The sequence below is a fragment of the Epinephelus moara genome, chromosome 22 (assembly GCF_006386435.1).
Source record: "Epinephelus moara isolate mb chromosome 22, YSFRI_EMoa_1.0, whole genome shotgun sequence".
Classification (NCBI taxonomy): Eukaryota; Metazoa; Chordata; class Actinopteri; order Perciformes; family Serranidae; genus Epinephelus; species Epinephelus moara.
Window position 1 is genome coordinate 5,729,548 of NC_065527.1, and position 19,080 is coordinate 5,748,627.

The 19,080-nt window shown below is 41.3% G+C and overlaps 1 protein-coding gene across 1 annotated transcript in view; it reads right to left on the minus strand.

The window, feature by feature from the left end:
* kcnk9 (potassium channel, subfamily K, member 9) overlaps nt 1-8,310 on the minus strand; it is a 50,529-nt gene extending 42,219 nt beyond the window's left edge. Inside the window, exon 1 of the mRNA XM_050034632.1 lies at nt 7,698-8,310. Coding sequence (XP_049890589.1) covers nt 7,698-8,310 — 613 coding nt within the window. The remainder of the gene's footprint in view (nt 1-7,697) is intronic.
* Nucleotides 8,311-19,080: the final 10,770 nt, after the last annotated feature.

Sequence of the window (19,080 nt, forward strand, 5' to 3'; positions counted from 1 at the left end):
CCGGAAACAAAACAAGTCTCGCATTCTTCTTCTTCTACGTTTTCTGGCGGTTGGCAACCAGCTTGTAAATGCATTACCGCCTTCCCGACCCGGAGTGTGGATATCACCATGAAGAGAGGTGCGCTACGTCAGACTTAATTCAAACATAACTGTTTCCATCCCCCGTTTTGCAAATCAACATTTTTTCCAATCAACCAAAACCCGGCTAAAGCGAGCGTATTTTAGTTTGTGCGAATCAGGGGATTTTAATTCCAATTTTGGCATTTCCATCGTAATTTTCCGATGTGATACTTCTAGATGCGCATCTAAACAGGCTGATGGAAACATGGCTACTGTTTCTAGTAGTCTGACAGTTTCAGTGATTTTCCGTTCCTATAGTTGGCACTTTTTTCTTATTCTGTTCAAGCTACTACTGCTCACGCTAACCAAAAACAGCTATGCTAACATGCTACTCTCATTGCATCATACTTTTTTAATGACTCTGGGGATATAATGTATCTCTTTGCCATTACATTTGCCTTTTGTTAAAAAAGTGCACAGCTCGGTTTTGACATTCATGAACAAAGCGTTGGAGGTTCCAGTCGCAGCAGCCTCTTAGATTTGCAGTTCATTTTTATTCTCTGAACACATTTTTCATTTAATCTTTGTTTGTGACAAATAATGTCTTCATTAAAAAGCAATTATGTTTTTGTCTGCCGTTTAATACGGTCTTAAAGTGCTGCTCACCCTGATTAAACTTCATTAGTTTGGGTTTCAGGAAGAGTTCTGTTAAGGTGTCGTGACGGTCGTGATCCTGTTTCTCTAGCAAGTCTAAAAGAGTAATTTAGACATTTATAGTAAAGTATGATTTGAGTTATTGTTCAAAGCATCACCGGCCTAAACTGCCTATTGACTATATATACACGTGTTGATATTTCCAGACATTTATCAGAGATGACTTTCACCTTTTAAGCTGTCTGATGTCTCCTGGCAACATGAGCAACTCAACACTTTGAGAAAGGTGGTGTATATATATGCACCCCTACATGCTGCGGTTGCTTTTCCCCCTCCGAGTGGAGTTTGGGTGAGAACACCTTGCTCTCACCCCATGCTGTCATCACTGAGTGTCACATTGAGTGCAATTAGTCACAGGTATAAATATAGTCAACTTGCAGGGTCGATCTGGGTGGAAAGCACGCTGCGGCGGGTGCAACAGCCTCATCATGGCGACGAGACGGGCCCCTCAAGACAGCTGGTCTGACATGTGCTAACAGTATCACAGCTGGGCTCCAGTTTCAGGCCTCCAGCCGCTTTTTTTTTTCTTTTGGAGCAGTATATGGAGCGATGATGAAAATGATGATGAGTGTCTGATGGATTATCACCTGAAGTTCCCTAAAACTTAAGTTTCACTGTGTTTAGTCTTTTATCAATAAAGCACAGTCAGCTGAGGCCTGCAGCTGTGGATTACAGATTCTTAAATCCTCTATGAGTAAGTGTGTTACCTCGGATCCAAAACTCAAAGTGCAGGCCTCAGATTCAGCCTTTTTCATAACGCAGCTACTACTGTCATTACCATAACTACTACAACTGCTTTTACTAGTACAGCTACTATTACATCTACTGTTACAGTTTAATGACACTGAGATTATACTGTTTCTGTGTGCCACACATTCAAATACAAGAATTTGATACAAATTTCTGCTGCTGCCACTTTTATCATTGGACTAAAGTGCCTCATTCAGTCTAGATTTTGAGAAATGCAGTCTTTATATCTACAGCAAAATATTTTAAGCTGCACAGTTAAGTGGTGCTGGTTTTCTTCCTCTGGTTATTGAGGTATAAAAGCATTCAAAACCTGTTCTCCTGATTCGTTTAATTTGTACTGTACACGTACAATGATGATTTAAGACTCTGCAAAACCCTGAAATATTAGATGAGAAATGAGCACTAACACTACTACTACTACTACTACTTTCACACCTGCAGCTGCGACTAAAACTGCTAATATTGCCACTACTACTACTGTTATTGCCAATAGTAGTACAACTACCTTTACTCATCCAGCTGCTACTAAAATCACCAAAACTGCCACTACTACTTTTACTCCTGCAGCTGCTACTGAAAGTGCTAATACTGCCACTACTACTACTATTATTGCCACTAGTAGTACTAACACTGCCACTACTACTAATACTACTTTTACTCCTGCAGCTGCGACTAAAACTGCTAATACTGCTACTTCTGCTACTATTACTGCCACTACTACTAATAGTACCACCACTACTGCAACTGTTAATTTAACCCCTGCAGCTGCTTCTAACACTGCCACTACTACTACTATTTCCTTTACTCCTAGAGCTCCTACTAAAACTGCTAATACTGCCACTACTACTAATAGTACCACCACTACTGCAACTGTTAATTTAACCCCTGCAGCTACTTCTAACACTGCCACTACTACTACTATTTCCTTTACTCCTACAGCTGCTACTGAAAGTGCTAATACTGCCACTACTACTACTATTTCCTTTAATCCTGGAGCTCCTACTAATACTACTGATACTGCCACTACTACTACTACTACTTATACTTTTACTCTGCAGCTCCTACTAAAACTGCTAATACTGCCGCCACTACTACTACTTATACTTTTACTCCTGCAGCTCCTACTGAAACTGCTAATACTGCCACTACTACTACTACTACTTATATTTTTACTCTTGCAGCTCCTACTAAAACTGCTAATACTGCCACTACTACTACTACTACTTATATTTTTACTCCTGCAGCTCCTACTAAAACTGCTAATACTGCCACAACTACTACCAATAGTGCCACTACTACTACTAATACTGCCACTACTACTACTTATATTTTTACTCCTGCAGCTCCTACTAAAACTGCTAATACTGCCACTACTACTACCAATAGTGCCACTACTACTACTAATACTGCCACTACTACTACTACTACTACTTATACTTTTACTCCTGGAGCTCCTACTAAAACTGCTGATACTGCCACTACTACTACTACTTATACTTTTACTCCTGCAGCTCCTACTAAAACTGCTAATACTGCCACTACTAATAGTGCCACTAATACTACTGATACTGCCACTACTACTACTTATACTTTTACTCCTGCAGCTCCTACTAAAACTGCTAATACTGCCACTACTACTAATAGTGCCACTAATACTACTGATACTGCCACTACTACTACTACTACTTATACTTTTACTCCTGCAGCTCCTACTAAAACTGCTAATACTGCCACTACTACTGCTAATAGTGCCACTACTACTACTGATACTGCCACTACTACTACTACTACTACTACTACTTATACTTTTACTCCTGGAGCTCCTACTAAAACTGCTTATTCTGCCACTACTACTACTAATAGTGCCACTAATACTACTGATACTGCCACTACTACTACTTATACTTTTACTCTTGCAGCTCCTACCAAAACTGTTAATACTAATACTTCTTTCTTGTCTTAACTAAGAACGCTTTATTTTGTGAAAATAAGACTTCCTTCATCTTGTCAGCCGTCTCACACTGTTTTATCCTATGTTGTCAATACATTGGGATGTCCAGTAAATCATAACTGAGAAAGCTAAAGTGGAAAAATAAGTTGAAGCTCTTCATATTTTTTGTGATCAGATGATCAGTGTGTACGGCTCTCTGTGCAGACGAGCTGGTGTCTCTGTGGCGAGCTGTGTTGCTACACCTCTCCTGGCGTATTTGATCCTTCCTGTGATTTATTCTGCTGTAAAATGTACACAACGGGCATTGAGCTCTGGAGCGTGTGGTTCCACATATCTTAATAAACATCTTTGCACCATTTTTACTGTCCCACATGACGACACCAAAATTTAATTAGTTTCCACAAACAGCTCATAGTTGACACAGTCCAAATTGTTTTCCTTATCTGTGCAGCAGAGTTTCATTTCGCACAAAGTTACTTTTGATTCTTTCACTTTTAGTGGTCGAAATAATTATTTGCACAAGAATAAATGCAATTTCATTACTTCTAAGAGGAAAATTTCCCTCTGAGGCATTAGTAGGTGAGTGTATGAGGTGATGAATCTCATGCTGTTAGCTGAACGGGATATTTGAGTACGGTCTTCCAAACATTGAGTGAACTCATCAAATCAAAGCTCCACTGCCGAAAGACATGGATGGCTGGGTCAAATACGACCTGCAAATAATTCTTAGCTTTGGATTTAACCTGCCAGATGAAATGAGGCAGCTTTATGGAGTCTGGATGGTCAGGCAAATCACAAAAGAAGATATCAAAGTGACATCAGGACACTTTCCTGTGATTGTCTTAACTTCATGGTCTGAGGCGTCAGAACATTTCATCTGTTCCAAAGCTACAATAATATCACTAAGAGCGCTGAACTTATCGTCACAGCAGGAATACGACCAGATGACTGTGTGCTGTTTCGTCTAATGGTGGCAGCTTTGCCCGGGGGGTTTATAGAAAGTTACCTCTTCTTTTTCAATGAACTACACAGCACTGAGCATTTTATACAGTAAGCTTCACACTACAGGTATAGACAGTGTGGGTAAAGGACAGGCCTGGTAATTCTGTACTTTTGTTATAGCCAACAATTCCCATGAAAACTCCAAACTAACAATGTCAGTCCGTCCTTCAATACTGTCCTCCTTCTCCAGCTGGTGTTTTGAACTCAGGGTCCTGACACACCAAGCTGACAGTTGGCCGCCCTAGTTTATGGGGTGTGTCCCGCACCGTTGGCACTAGTCAGCCTTTGTCACCTGGTAAATAGCCCGCTTAGCATATTGAATCACCATCAGAGCTGGCAGAGCCCATAGGTGAGAGAAATAATTCTGATTGGCAGTTCAGCTCAGTGCACGAAGAGAGAAAAGGAAGTGAGGAAAGCAAACAAAAGACTAAAGTCAAGCCGCCATGAGATCAAAACAAACATGTTATACGAGGTAAGATTATTTTTTAGCCACTGAGCTCTTTATCAGAAATGGTTTTTAATTGTTTGTGTTGTTGTTTGTTTCGACGTCAGGTTGTGTTGTTGATGTGCTAACTGGCTAACTAGCGTCTTGATTCCGTCCTGTCGTTTTTTTTGGTTTCCCTTTTTGAAAGACGAGGAGACTTCTGCCACCTAGTGGTGTGGAGAGTTATTTCCTCTCACACAGGTGCAAAACGTACATGCTAGTTGGCCACTGGCTGTAGCCTTTGCGATGTGTTCAAGTGCGACTTTTTAGCCGAGACACGTGCAGCAGTTGGCCTGCTGTGTGTGGGGCTTCAACCCCGAAACCATGTGCTCCTACTGACAACATTAATCTTTAATAATCGTTCATGGATGTATGGTTTAATTTTCAAAACAGACTAAATGATTTCCTAAACCCACTTGGCGCTGTAGTTTTAAGCAAATGTGACTCAAACTGGAGGAAACTGTGCCTTTGTTTGGACTATTTACAGCTGCAGATTGATACACATTTGGTTAATATTTACAGTGGCAGAACAGTGTACGTAGACTGAGTCACAATGTAAAGTGTTGAGTAACAGCTGGTGCAATTGTGTGAATCATTTTTAATTTAAATAGTGTCTGAACCACACTGGAGCTCTGTGGCTCTGAGGAATAAGATATATCAGGGTTTGGATACACGTTTTTAATAGGAGTAATTGATTGTTGGTTTATGGGGTTTGGTGACGATAACAAAAACTATAGAATATCACCCGACTTGTGCTTTAAGATGAGAAATTAGATTTTTGTTAACAGTGTTTTTCCAATTCCGATCTTTCTTAAAAGATGTCAAATGTTTGCAAAATGGCATCTAAATCATCAGACTGACGTCAGTGACTTGTGTTCTACAGGTGTTCTGAATTATTCACACACAAACGGCTCCATCACAAACTCCTTTTGTGAGTTTCTAATTACAATTTGCCTGAATTCATTCATTTAAACAGCAATTTGGTGAAATTATAACAGAATATGCTCATATTATTATGAGACAGTTCCTCTGGGAGTTCACAAACAATATTACCTCGCAGTAATTTTCCACAACATTGTAATTTGTATTTTGCAATCAGCAGGAGAAGTCGCCTGTTCTGACGGGGCTGTTTTTAACCTCCTTCTCTCCAATCTGCTGCCACCATGATGCAGTCACTATCATGAGATAATTCCTGACCTGTCGAACTTTTCTTTTAACTTCTATTGACAGATGCACGCATGGAAATAATGTTAATCCTGTGCATGCTGCAGGAAAACTCTGACTCTCCTCTGAACTGTTCTTACTCCTGTTAAGAGAATGCTAATGCATTAACGCGTCCTGGTTCCTACAGAGGAGCCACAGCCCGCTGCGGTGAATGTAACCACTCCACACAACATGAATATTACAATGGCTCTTGTTGCTGTAGCCTAGAAACAACAGCGGATCCACCTTCGCCGCTCGGTGCAGCCGGCCCTGTTAAGTGTTGCCTGGCAAACTGGAGGACAGGCCTGGTGCATTAGTCCCCCCCCCCCAGATAAAAGTCCTCATCTTGAATAACACTATCTGACTTCCATAATGGAGAGAGCGCTTCTCTGTGACCTCTGCGGAGAGGGAAGTTAATTTTTAAATGTTCTGCCACTTAATCTAAAGTCAGCTGATTGAAAGGATGACTTTTAACTCGTTTTGGTATAATAGAATGAATTCAATTAAGTCCAACTCGTTTTCGCCGAAGCTTCATTCGGCGTTGTAATGATTAAAAATGCGGAATGGATGTGGTTTGATTGTGGAGCGTAAACAAAGAGAAACTCAGTGCACCCTCCTGCTGGAATTAAAGCTTTGTGACGCAAATGTATCATCACAAGTCGCGTCAACCTGATGTAATGGGTGTCTCCTTTCAGGGGGGATCACAGAAAATTAATGCATCCATGAAAACTGGATTAATTTGTCCTCTCAGGGTTTTGCAGTCACTTATTGTTGTAAAGCTCTTTGATCACCTCATGCAAATCCAACCTGAGGAGTAGACATTAAAATACAGTTTTTAAATGTCAAAGGTGAGCCAGGATCAGCAGAGGTGGCGTCACATCTCACTTGCTGAACTCTGTCGTCCTGCCTGCGGCTCGACTCAGAGGATCTGTCCTTTCAGCACCACAGCTCTCCTCTCCTCTCCTCTCCTCTCAATCAGTCCCGTTCACACAGCCTCGTCATCCACCTGCACAGCTCCACATCTCCCCTCCTGCAAGCTCTGGGAGGAAACCTCGGCGTGTCTAACACCCTCAACTCCTCACACTCTGTCAGACTTTGAGCTGCGTCTTGGTGACGCACCGGCAAAGTTGAATCATAACGTACTACAGCGGCACCAGCGGAAATGATACGTGTGTTTAAAGTCTTGTGAGTGCGCTACGTCATTCCTCTGTGTTATTTAGAGGGAATCTAAATATCCTCGTGTTGTTTGACACAGAGCTCCTCTGAGTACAGGTCCCCTCAGACCAGCGAGTGACTGCTGCAACATGTTGCTTAAAACTTTATCTTAAGACTCAGTTTGACTGCTCTGAATATGAACATGTGCTTTCGCGTAATTGCCCCACAGGCCGGTTTATTGCCTTGGAAATGTAACTGTGCTCATAATAAACCATGTCCTGTTGCGCAACTGTGATAATACGCTGAGAGGCACCTGTAATGAATATGAGGCTCGGTTTCACTGGTGTCAGAGACTGGGACTCACCAAAAGAGACTTACCTATGGTGGTTATCACCGTGATGGCAAAGTAAAATGACCCTGCAAATTTCCACTGCACCCCGGCTCTGTGGGGCTCTGCCTCCATGATGATGGTCTCCAGTTTGCGGTAATCATCCTCGCTGATGTTATATTTCCCCTGGAGACGCCTCTCCTCGGCTTCCAGCTGCTCTTTTTCCCGCATCTCGAAGTCGGACTCCAGGGCGTCAAAGACGGCGGCCCCGACGAGCAGGTATGTAAACGTGCAAATGATCAGGGACAAGGTCCGCACGTTTTGCCGCTTCATGGCCAACAGGAAGCGGCGACCGAGGGGCTCATGTCCCCTCGGGTTCCCCGGGAAGGCGCAGCAGGCGTGGGGAAAGCCGTGTGGACAGCGCCTGGAGGCGGAGGCGCAGAAAGGTGCGCTCCGGTGACGGTGACCGCGGTGGACGCCGGAGTCGGAGCAGCGGTGGAAGTCCCCCGCCTTGTGGTGATCCCTGTGACAGACCCCCAGATCCTGCTCCTGGTTTGCGGAGAGACACAAGAGACTGCTCGATCGCCTGGACCAGGAGCCCTGCAGCCGAAAGACCCTGCGCAAGACCTGCCCAAACCAAGTCCTCCCGGTGCGCAGTGCCATCAACAAGCTGCTTCCAAGATCGCCTGTTGGTCTCCTTTCTCCTCAAGTGAAGTGATGATCTGAATAAACTCTTCCAATCAAATAAATGATGTGTTGATAGATCCCCGTTTCTCTCTTCCCTTTGATGCTCCACTCACTTTGTCTGTGATGTGATTTAAAATGTCCTACAACTGGGCATCTTTCCGCTCGTCTCTAAGTTTCAGCTAAACACCAACCTGTTCATTGTAACCTCATCAGCAGTCAGGCTATTTTTAGCAGCCATTCCTCACACACCAAAAAATCCTGTTTCTGTGAAATCCTTAAATGTTCCTCGCAAACAGCGGACATCCTCATCAGAAATGTGCTGAGTCGCCGATATGACGGGAGGGTCACAGAGTATCGCAGAGGAACATCAAGTTGGGAAATGTTACTCACACAGTGCGCAGATGAAACATTCTCACAGCCTTATTCCCCTGTTCACTTGCTTTATTCCTGGATCAACTCACCACTTGTTGGAGGAATAAAAAATATTCCAAGCACGCAACAAATCCTCGTCGACAACAGGTTCCATCGCAAAGAAGACTTTCCCCAAATGAAGATCTTTTTAAGGATGCGCAGAGGTGAAGAGAAAAAGCAGATACTTTAGAGATCGAATAAAAGGCTACAGCGCGCTCCGTGCCTGCAGTGGCACTCATGCTCCGTTGCGCACATCCAGACCTCCTCTCTCCTACTGTCTGCTGATGAGTTTATGCTGATTTAGAAAAAAAAAAAAAAGAATACATGTGTTTCCCTCGTCGTGTGGGGGCCTCTGACTTAACCATGCGTGTCACGAACTGCTTGTATTTTGAAGGCTCCACATTTTATGTCTCCACACACTCCAGTCTCTAATCGGTGGGCGTTGCTCCTCCTGTCTGTGTGTTTCTCTTTTTTCCAAGTGTCACGATTCATCCAGTTTCTGGCCTGAGGATCTGCCTGCTCCTGGAGGCTTCCTCTTCGGGAGGAAAAATAAAAATCAGCTGGGGCACATCTGACTGCATTCCCTCACCGTCTCCACGCCGCGCGACCTCCCACAGTGACCACTCCTACTCATTATATGGACAGAGAGGGTTTACTGAGTTGACTCAGGTGGACACATTAGTGCTTTAAACATTCCGGCAGCAGTGAGGAGATGCGCGCTCCAATCCGAGCTCAGCTGCTCAGCCTGCCGCTGCTGCGCTGTCCGAGGTGCTGGAGGCTGACAGACAGGAGCACCGCTGCGCACAGAGCAGTCCGAGTTATTGCACACTCTCTGAGGACGCATGCAACATGGAGAGATAAATATAAATAGATTTTTATACACAATACACCCTGAAATAATGTCTGATTACCACCTGGGCAGAGCAGGCAACAAATCCAGACCCTCAAGGGCCCAAAAATTAACTTCATTTGATTCAATGCAAAACTGTTAATCCTGCATGTATGCACAGCTAAAGAACAACATAAACCTCACTAAGATAAAACCTGATTATGATCTAATCTTGAAGCTACAAAGAACCCCCCAAACCCCCATTAGAGGCCTTTATTTTCTCCGTTTATGTTTAACAATGCTGCTGATGATGATGAGTCATGCTCCTATCTTGTGATTCCAACAATTCTAAATTATTTATTACTCATTCTTGTAGTGTAAGAGTTTTAATTTTAGAGTTTTTGAGGTGTTATTTCTTATCTTGATTATATTACATCCGTGTTGGAGGAATGATATTAAACTTTTATGTTGGACTCAACCTGAAGTTTATAGTTTGTGTGAGTATATAGTGAAGGAAACCTCCCAGCATGCACTGGAGCAACAGATTGATGGACACAGTTCATTGTATGTGTGTTTCTCCAGTGGTGTTATTGTGATTTACACATTGTTCTACAATGTTTCCACAGTTCTAATGTTGTTGTATTATTAGTTATTAGGTTAAATGAAGATAGACCGTGATGATGTTGATGACTTATTCTCCAGTGAGCACTGAAACACTAGTGGAGTGGACTGGTTATTAAACCAAGAGTTAAGGGCAAAACACCTGCTGTTTTATTTCTATTTTTATTATATCCGGATTTTATTGATAGTAGACAGCAGAGTGATGACAGGAAACAAACAATGAGGTATGAGCAACAGAGGTTACTGGCCAGCCACAAAGCGGGGATGTTGCAGTTCATTGTCAGTGTTTTAATACAGTTTGAATAATTATTTCTCCATACTCTGCAAAAATGCTCTCCCTTGACCTAAAAAGTCAGTTTCAGTTGTAGGAATGGAAATATGTTGATTCAAGTTAAATATTTAGTGTGAAACATTTACTCATTATCACTCTAAAAAGCGATTCATGGTTGGTGGAAGATGCTTTTCAGCATTAAAAATAATATGCTTGTTACATGTTTTAGTCAATTGATAACTAATTTTAAGAAGTTGGTCAAAATAAAAATACATTTTTGAGTAGGATGGAATGAAAATAAGTTAAAATATCTGAATTAAAATAGTTTGACCACTCAATATTAACACAACTTTGGATAAATATAAAGTTTATTCAACTTAAGTAAGTTTTCTGAGGTCAAAGCAAATCATATTGGTTGTACTTGAATTAACTGAGTTTGTCAGATTATAAAATACTCATAGGATTTACTCTACAAGGCAAGAGGTGGAACTATACTTAAAAAGATGCATGTAAATTGTTACCATATTATTATTATTATTATTATATTTGTTTAAGTTGAACCAATGGATTCTCTTTTTTTTTAGATGTACCTGTACTACTCATTATTTTAAATAAGTAAATCAATATGATACATTTGAGTGTGCATTTTATTTAATTAATTAAATAATGAATTAACCGTTGCTGGCATTTTTCCCTTTTTCGCTGTTTTTGGCCGTGCACCTTTCGAGGGGATTTATTTTGAGAGTGTTTGCTTCTTTCCTACGTGATTTTAAGCAACTACAAATACACAAAACAAAAGCTAAAAGAATCTATTGATGGTGTACCATTTGTTGAAACTTACTCACAACTTCTACTCTTAAACTTCATCCTTTGAGATAAATACAATTCTTCTATTGAAAAGTCCTCCATTAGACTATTTGTCAGGAAGTCTATAAATGGTCCCAACAGATTTTCCCAGTTTTGCAAAAGTACATTTTTTCATAGAAGGTGAGTGCTTTATTATTATTCTCACTTTATATCCAGAAATGACCCATATTTCTTTCAGTACGTTGCGATAATGCTGGAATAGATTGTGCCATATTGGACATGAACATAACTACATCATCTGCATATTAAGTCAACCTATTATACAAGCTTTGTAATTCAAGTCCAGAAATGTTTGACTGAGATTTGGTAGCTACTGTGCAGCAAGCGCTTCTATTGCTAAATAAATAGTGATGATCAAAGACTGCAGTAAAGGATCAGACATGACGTTATTGGTTCAAGTTCAAGCTGAGGGGTTAGTTTGCCAAATCTTTATATATTAACAAAGATTTCCTCAAAGCCAAAACATGTTCGGGCCTAAAGACAATAAATAAATAAATTTAATTATTAATTTCAATTTATTTTAATAATATCTATAAGAAGTCCATCTGGACCTGCTACCTTTTCTGTCTTCATAGAGGTTATAGCCTCTGAAAGCTCAGCCATGTCCAGTGGGACGTCCACCTCAGAGTGGTCCTCCAAATGATCACAAACCTTCCTGTGTCAATGGATCTAAAGGCGGCCCTGAAGACTAAAGGTTTTCATTATATATTCTACAGATGGTGTTTCCTCAGCGTTCCGTAGGGTCAGAAAACATCTCTCCTTGTGGCACCTCCATTTCATTAATTGTTCTCTGGTTTTGGAAGCCTCTAACACGCCAGGCTGAAAGTTTTTCTGCTTTTTCCTTTCGGTCCTTTTTAAGACTTTTTCATTCCATCTAAATTTGCAAAAACATTGTGGGAAGAAACTTCATTAAACTGAGTTCTTAAATTCTCTAACTTTCTTCTTGTTACTAAGAAATCACAGATTCCTTCAGCTGAAACCTGAATATATGTTATTTTTTGCTTGCTTAATTCTTTATTTGAGCTTAAAACCCCACTAATTTCAAAGTAAAGATCTTAATGGGATTCTGTGAAGTCAGGAAATCAGGATCATGTCAGCATTTGGTATTGAACTGGCATCAGATTGGTCCTTTAAATAGACTGTTCAATTTATACTCGTCTCGTCTCGTCTCGTCTCGTCTCGTCTCGTCTCGTCTCGTCGTCCTCCGCTTATCCGGGTCCGGGCCGTGGGGGCAGCAGCCTCAGCAAAGAAGCCCAGACAGTCCTCTCCCCAGCCACCTCCGTCAGCTCTTCCAAGGGAACCCCGAGGCGTTCCCAGGCCAGCCGGGCGATGTAATCCCTCCAGCGTGTCCTGGGGCGGCCCCGAGGTCTCCTCCCGGTTGGACATGCCTGAAATACCTCCCAAGGGAGGCGTCCGGGAGGCATCCTTACCAGATGCCCAAACCACCTCAACTGGCTCCTCTCGATGTGGAGGAGCAGCGGCTCTACTCCGAGTCCCTCCCGGATGTCCGAGCTCCTCACCCTATCTCTAAGGCTGAGCCCAGCCACCCTGGGCTCAATTTATACTTAACCATTAATATTGAGTGATCCGAGTTTACCATAAGTAATTAGTGCAGTTATTAACAGGCAAAAAAAACTTCAGATATCAGAAAAACAACTGAAATCTCAACAGTGATGCTCGGCTGTTCAAGTGCAGAGAAAAGCTGTGAATCCTCTTTTTAAACCACAGCTGGAAATCATACTTTGGTCTCATAGAAGCCCAACCTTGATATTTCTAAACTCATATTGAACTTATTAGGTCAGGACAAAGCAGAAGCTGTTTGTGTGTTGAGAAAATCCTCCTGAATAGATGTAAAGTGTCCACAGTTAGGGCCAGCTCATTACAGCTTATTAGACAGTAACACGCTGAACAGGTACAGGGGGAAGCGGAGGAATAAGCCATAAAGGTTTCTCATACTCATTATTTTAAGTACCAATGAAAACTGGAAATAACATCCACATATTGAACAAGACCACATTATACATATTTAATGCTAGACTCTTAGAAATAAGGATTCAAAAAGGATTCATCCTGAAGAACTTAGGGTCTACCTTGAATCATTTGCGTCAAGGGTTGTTTGTGAGACTTAAGGCCCTGACACACCAAGCCGATGGTCGGCCGTCGGTGAGCGTCTGTCAGCCTAGTTTTTGCGGTGTGTCCTGCACCATCAGCACTTTGGCGTCGGCGGCTTTTCGGCCGATTGAGCATGTTGAGTCGGCGGCAGAGCTTCTCGGTGAGAGAGATCACTCTGATTGGCTGTTCAGGTTTTATTCCCTCGCCCCTGTAGCAAGTGAATCTGCCTGTAGTGAAACCGGGACTAACCGGTGCTTCCTCCTCAGGCTCCACTTCACTCAGCTGCCCCACAGACCCGCTGCTTCTTCCCACTTTAACCTCAATAACAAACCGGAGCTAGCTGGGAGCGGCTAGCGGAGCGTTAGCCGCAGCATGACCAGAGGGAAGCACTGCCAGTTAGCCTCCGCTAGCTTCCCAGCTAGACCCGGCTCTCCGTTTGGATCCAACCGGAGCACCAAGCCCTGGTTTGTTATTCAGATTAAAGTAGGAAGAAGCAGCGGGTATATCGGGCAGCTGAGTGAAGTGGAGCCTGCGGAGGAAACACCGGGACCGTCTGGATGTAATAGTCCGTGGAGGTGCTGCGGTGCTCGGCTGCACAGATAGGAAACCCCTCGGCTGACAGGATGTACCACTCTGTCACTTCGCTCTCTCTCACGCAGGCGCAGAACATACGTGCTACTTGGCTGCCAGATGTAGTCCGTGTAGTGTGTTCAAATGCAACTGACACAGGGCGACGTGAGGCGACTTAGATGACGCAACAGTTGGCTTTCGTCGCTGCTAGTTCTTTGATGTCGGTTTGGTGTGTCAGCACCTTTAGGGTTTCATTAAGAACCTTTTTCATCAAAGGAACCCTTTATGGAAGAAAGAGTTCTTGAAGGATTATTGAAAGCATGGTTGTTTAAAAAGTCCCCATCTGTGCAGATGTATCTGAAATCCCCTTAATAAATTCATTTTACATGTGTTCTGCCATTGTTGATGTCTTTACCATGATTTCATGGCGTTCAACACCACATGGCATTTTGTATTCAGTTCTAATTCAGTTCAGATTTTCTGTTCCCACAGCACATTGTCAACATTATTAATGTTTGGTCATGGCCTTTCCATGTCCAGATATGACATGCAAGGTACCCTGGGTGTGTTGGTTGTTGACGTTCTGGGAGACTACATAGGTACACCGCAAATTGACGTTTTTTTGTCCTTCAACAACAAACGCACGTGGTTGGCTTTTGGAAAAAAGAACAAGGTCTGGCTTTACAATCTTATGGGATGCAAACACTGGCCTCCCAGGTGAAAGTCGGTGTTTGTTGGACCCATCCACCACCCCTCCAACCTGCCCTACTTGGACTTTCGCTGCCTTAACTTTTGTTCCTTCCCCCTGATGATGATGATGCTGCTGGGCACCATTTAATTTTAACAGCTGGATGGTATTATTACATTAAAGGACAGCTTTTTTCATCAGTGTCTGACGCTGGGTGTCACTAACCAAGCGTTAGATTTTGATGACTTCAGAGTGAGACCGGGTTGGTTCCCAACCCCACTGCACCTCTGAAATAGCAAAGGCTATAGTATTAGTGACTTCACGAAAGCTGCTGGATGTAGTTCCTTTGGCCCCTATTTTACCTGTTTAAGTAAAACCATGATTAGTGGGAAAGAGATCTATGGATAGTGTAATTAATTCCTATTTTTAGAGCGCCACTGAGTGGGTTCTAGATGAAACCCTCGGAATATAAAATGGTTCTTGATAAAACGCCCAGGTGGGTTCTTGTTAGCACCCTTAGAACGTCGTTTCCTCATGCTTCCAGCCCACCAATCATCATTAAGGGTACTCCATAACGTTGTAAAAAATTAAAGGTATGTGGCAGGAGGACAATAGGTGATTGGGTACCCTATACATTGCCCCCACATTTGGAGAACCTTGTGTTGAGTTTGTAAATGAATCGCTTTTCTTTTTTACACTTCCACTCTGACTCCTTCAGTTATTTGATTGTTGTGTCTTCTTTTGTCTCCCGTTTACAGAAGACATAACATCTGCATAGAGCCCCCAGAGAGGGTTCTGAGTGAAGCTACTACATCATACAAGGGTTCCCTGAAGAACCTCTCATATGGGGTTCTGGGTAAAACCCTTTATGTTGGGTGCTCATGAAACCGTCTAAAAGGATTCTCCTGTGAGGACAAGCAGAATAACCATTTATGGTTCTAGTTAGCACCTGTGTTTCTAAGAGTGCTGTTGCTAGTCTCCATGGTCTCTTACCCTTCAACCTAATGCAAATGTTCTGCTACTTTTCTCACTTTCACTGGGAGATAATTAGAGAATAAATCCATAAAATCATATCCTGGACTGTCCTGCAGGGCCGAAACCTCAGCTACTGTTTTCAAATGCATTATCCAGTATGTTCATTTCACTTAATACTTTTTATATTATTGCCTGGAACAAAGATAAAAATCCTGAATCTGATATTAAGGGAATTGAGTTGGTGACATCCCATGAGATAAAAGGAGAAAAGAAATGTGTTTTATTATTTGGTTCATTTAGGTCTGGACTTCCTGTTGTTGAATTGTTGTTGTTTTTGTTGTCACATTCGTACTGCCTTTTTTACATCCAGAATGAGACAATTTTTCATCCAAAGTGAACAGAGCAGATGTAAAGGCTTTTAGTAACTCCTGAATTACTAATGATTTGTTTGTTATTGTTTCCATACACACTGATGTCATTTCCACTCCTGGAAGCTTTTAAAGGTTCTCCACAAAGGATGTGAGAGATCCTTTTTTCCTATCAGGTTAATTTTAGGTTTCACTACAAATAGTCCATCTTCTCAATGAAATCACACTGTAAACACAAACAGGAACAAGCTCATCTCATTTGGAAGTTGAGTGCATATAGCAGCCAGAAAGTCGACCGCAGTGTTTCATAAATGCAGCCATTTAAGAGTCTAAACAGCTCCGCTAATCAACAGCGCCTGGATCTGTAGTCGCTCTATATTTAGCTCCCCTTTCTCACATCTCAAGTTCCCGCTCAGCCCACCTACAGAACTCCTAATGCATTTCTGGAGAAGCTCGGAGAGAAAAGTTTAATAATGGCAACTGCTTAGATTAGTCTCCATGGTAATGACACCGAACTTACAGTGTGATCGCAGGCCTGCACAGACACAGACACGTCCTTTCTGAAGGCTGCATGACGGCACTGTTTCTCTGTATAATCTAAACTGACAGCAGAGACATCAGACATGCACAATTAGGGAATGATGTATGAGAGAAGTTGAAGCTTCAGCCCAGCTGGATGAACTGACTGGCAGCTGAGTGCTTCTCTGTTCACGTGGCACCAGGAAACAGTGGCCAAAGTCTGGAGATAAATCCTAGTCTCCTAAATGATTTGTACTGTGTGTTCTGTGGCAAGGTATCATACATCAAACACATCGACCCCAGGAACACTAACAAGGTGTCTGTGACGGGTTGCTTCCCAGCAAACAATATAAATCAACAAAATCAATACATGCAGAATTCAGAAACTATTCCAATAAATAGGACATTAGCTCCTTTGTTACTTCAAATTAGAATCTATTTCTATGTGATTCCTTCATTGGACAACAATCAGTGATATAACTGAACATAACTACATGTCTTTGTGTCATTTTAACAAGCTTTCCCATGATGCCCCATTGGCATTTTACATATTTATTGATGTTTCTGTATTACATAATGGAAAATCAAACTACTTTCAAAGGAGGTTTGATTTTGGGGTTTTGATTTTTTAAAGGAGACATCATGTGGGTTAGCAACGATATGTATATAAATACATACATATATGTGTGTGTGTGTGTGTGTGTGTGTGTGTGTGTGTGTGTGTGTATGTGTAACACAGACAATTGTGCAGCATTAATGTGTGTAACAAAATTAAATGTACATTTGTGATGTTAAGTATTAAAATTACACAAAATTTGTTTCAGTTGTCATTACGTGACACACTTAGGCCTCCATAATCAATATGTGAAATGTTTGATACTCAGTTTCTGCACCCCTACATTCACCTTTGGGAGTACCCCACCTATAAAGGGGTGTCTCCCGCCTTACAACCTCCCCTTTTGCTGTTGTACTTAACGGGAGAGGTAAACCACATTGCTCTCGTAGTAATGTCCGTGTTTTAGCATTGTTATGCTAAATCAAATCAAACTTTATTAACATAGCACTTTTCATACATTAAAAATGCAACACAAAGTGCTCCACAAAATAACATGCTATGTTAAGTTCATTTTATGTTAACATAATCTTGTGTTGCTTGATTTGTGTAGGGGCTGGAGTTTTGTTTTTGCCACTCAGTGTTGGGTATGTTTTCTGTGGTTTTATTGTGTGTATTTGAATGTAACATCCTTTTGATGTTGTACTCCTTGGGAGAGGGGCTCGAGTTTGGATGGTTGTGTATGACAGAGGATGTTGTTTTTGCCACCTGTTGTCTGGAGAAGAATAAACAGAGATAGATGTCCACAGTCTGGGCCTCTTTATATCTACACAATGCAGACATCACTTGAGTCCACAGGTTACATATATAGGAGGTATAACACACTGATTGACTAAATTATGCATAAATGGCCTTAGCAGAAAACATCAATGAGCAGAAAAAAATCCCCATGGTATTATATGATGTAAAAATGTGCTAAAAAAAATAAATAAGAAAAGTCGTGGTATAGTGTGTCATGAAAGTGTTCCAAGACAAGTCATAGTATACTAAGTATAACATGTCATGAAATCATGCTAAAACAGTCATAGTATAGTATTTTGTAAAATACTACTAAAAACAGTAATATTACCATTCATGGTAAAATTGTGCTAAAAAAAATGTCATAATATAGTTTGTTGTCCAATAACATGAAAAAACATCATAGGACATTATGTCATCCAAAATCACGAAAAAAATCATAGTATAGCATGTTGTCCAAAATCATGAAAAACGCCAAAGTATAGTAGGACATCCAAAATCATGGAAAACGTCATATTATAGTATGTTGTCCAAAATCACGAAAAAACATCATAGTATATCACGTCGTCCAAAATCACGAAAAAACGTGATAGTATATATAGTATGTCGTCCAAAATCATGGAAAACGTCAGAGTATAGAATGTCGCCCAAAATCATGAAACACGCCAAAGTATAGTAGGACATCCAAAATCATGGAAAACATCATAGTATAGTATGTCGTCCAAAATCATGAAAAACGCCAAAGTATGGTAGGACATCCAAAATCATGGAAAACGTCATAGTATAGTATGTCGTCCAAAACCATGGAAAAACGTCATAGTATAGTATGTCGTCCAAAATCATGAAAAAAAAGTCATAGTATAGTATGTCGTCCAAAATCATGAAAAAAAAAGTCATAGTATAGTATGTCGTCTAAAATCATGAAAAAAACGTCATACTATAGTATGTTGTCCAAAATCATGAAAAAAAAGTCATTGTATAGTCTGTTGTCTAAAATCATGAAAAAAAACGTCATACTATAGTATGTCGTCCAAAATCATGAAAAAAAGTCATAGTATAGTATGTTGTCCAAAATCATGGAAAAACATCATAGTATAGCATGTCGTCCAAAATCATGAAAAAAAAGTCATAGTATAGTATGTCGTCCAAAATCATGAAAAAAAA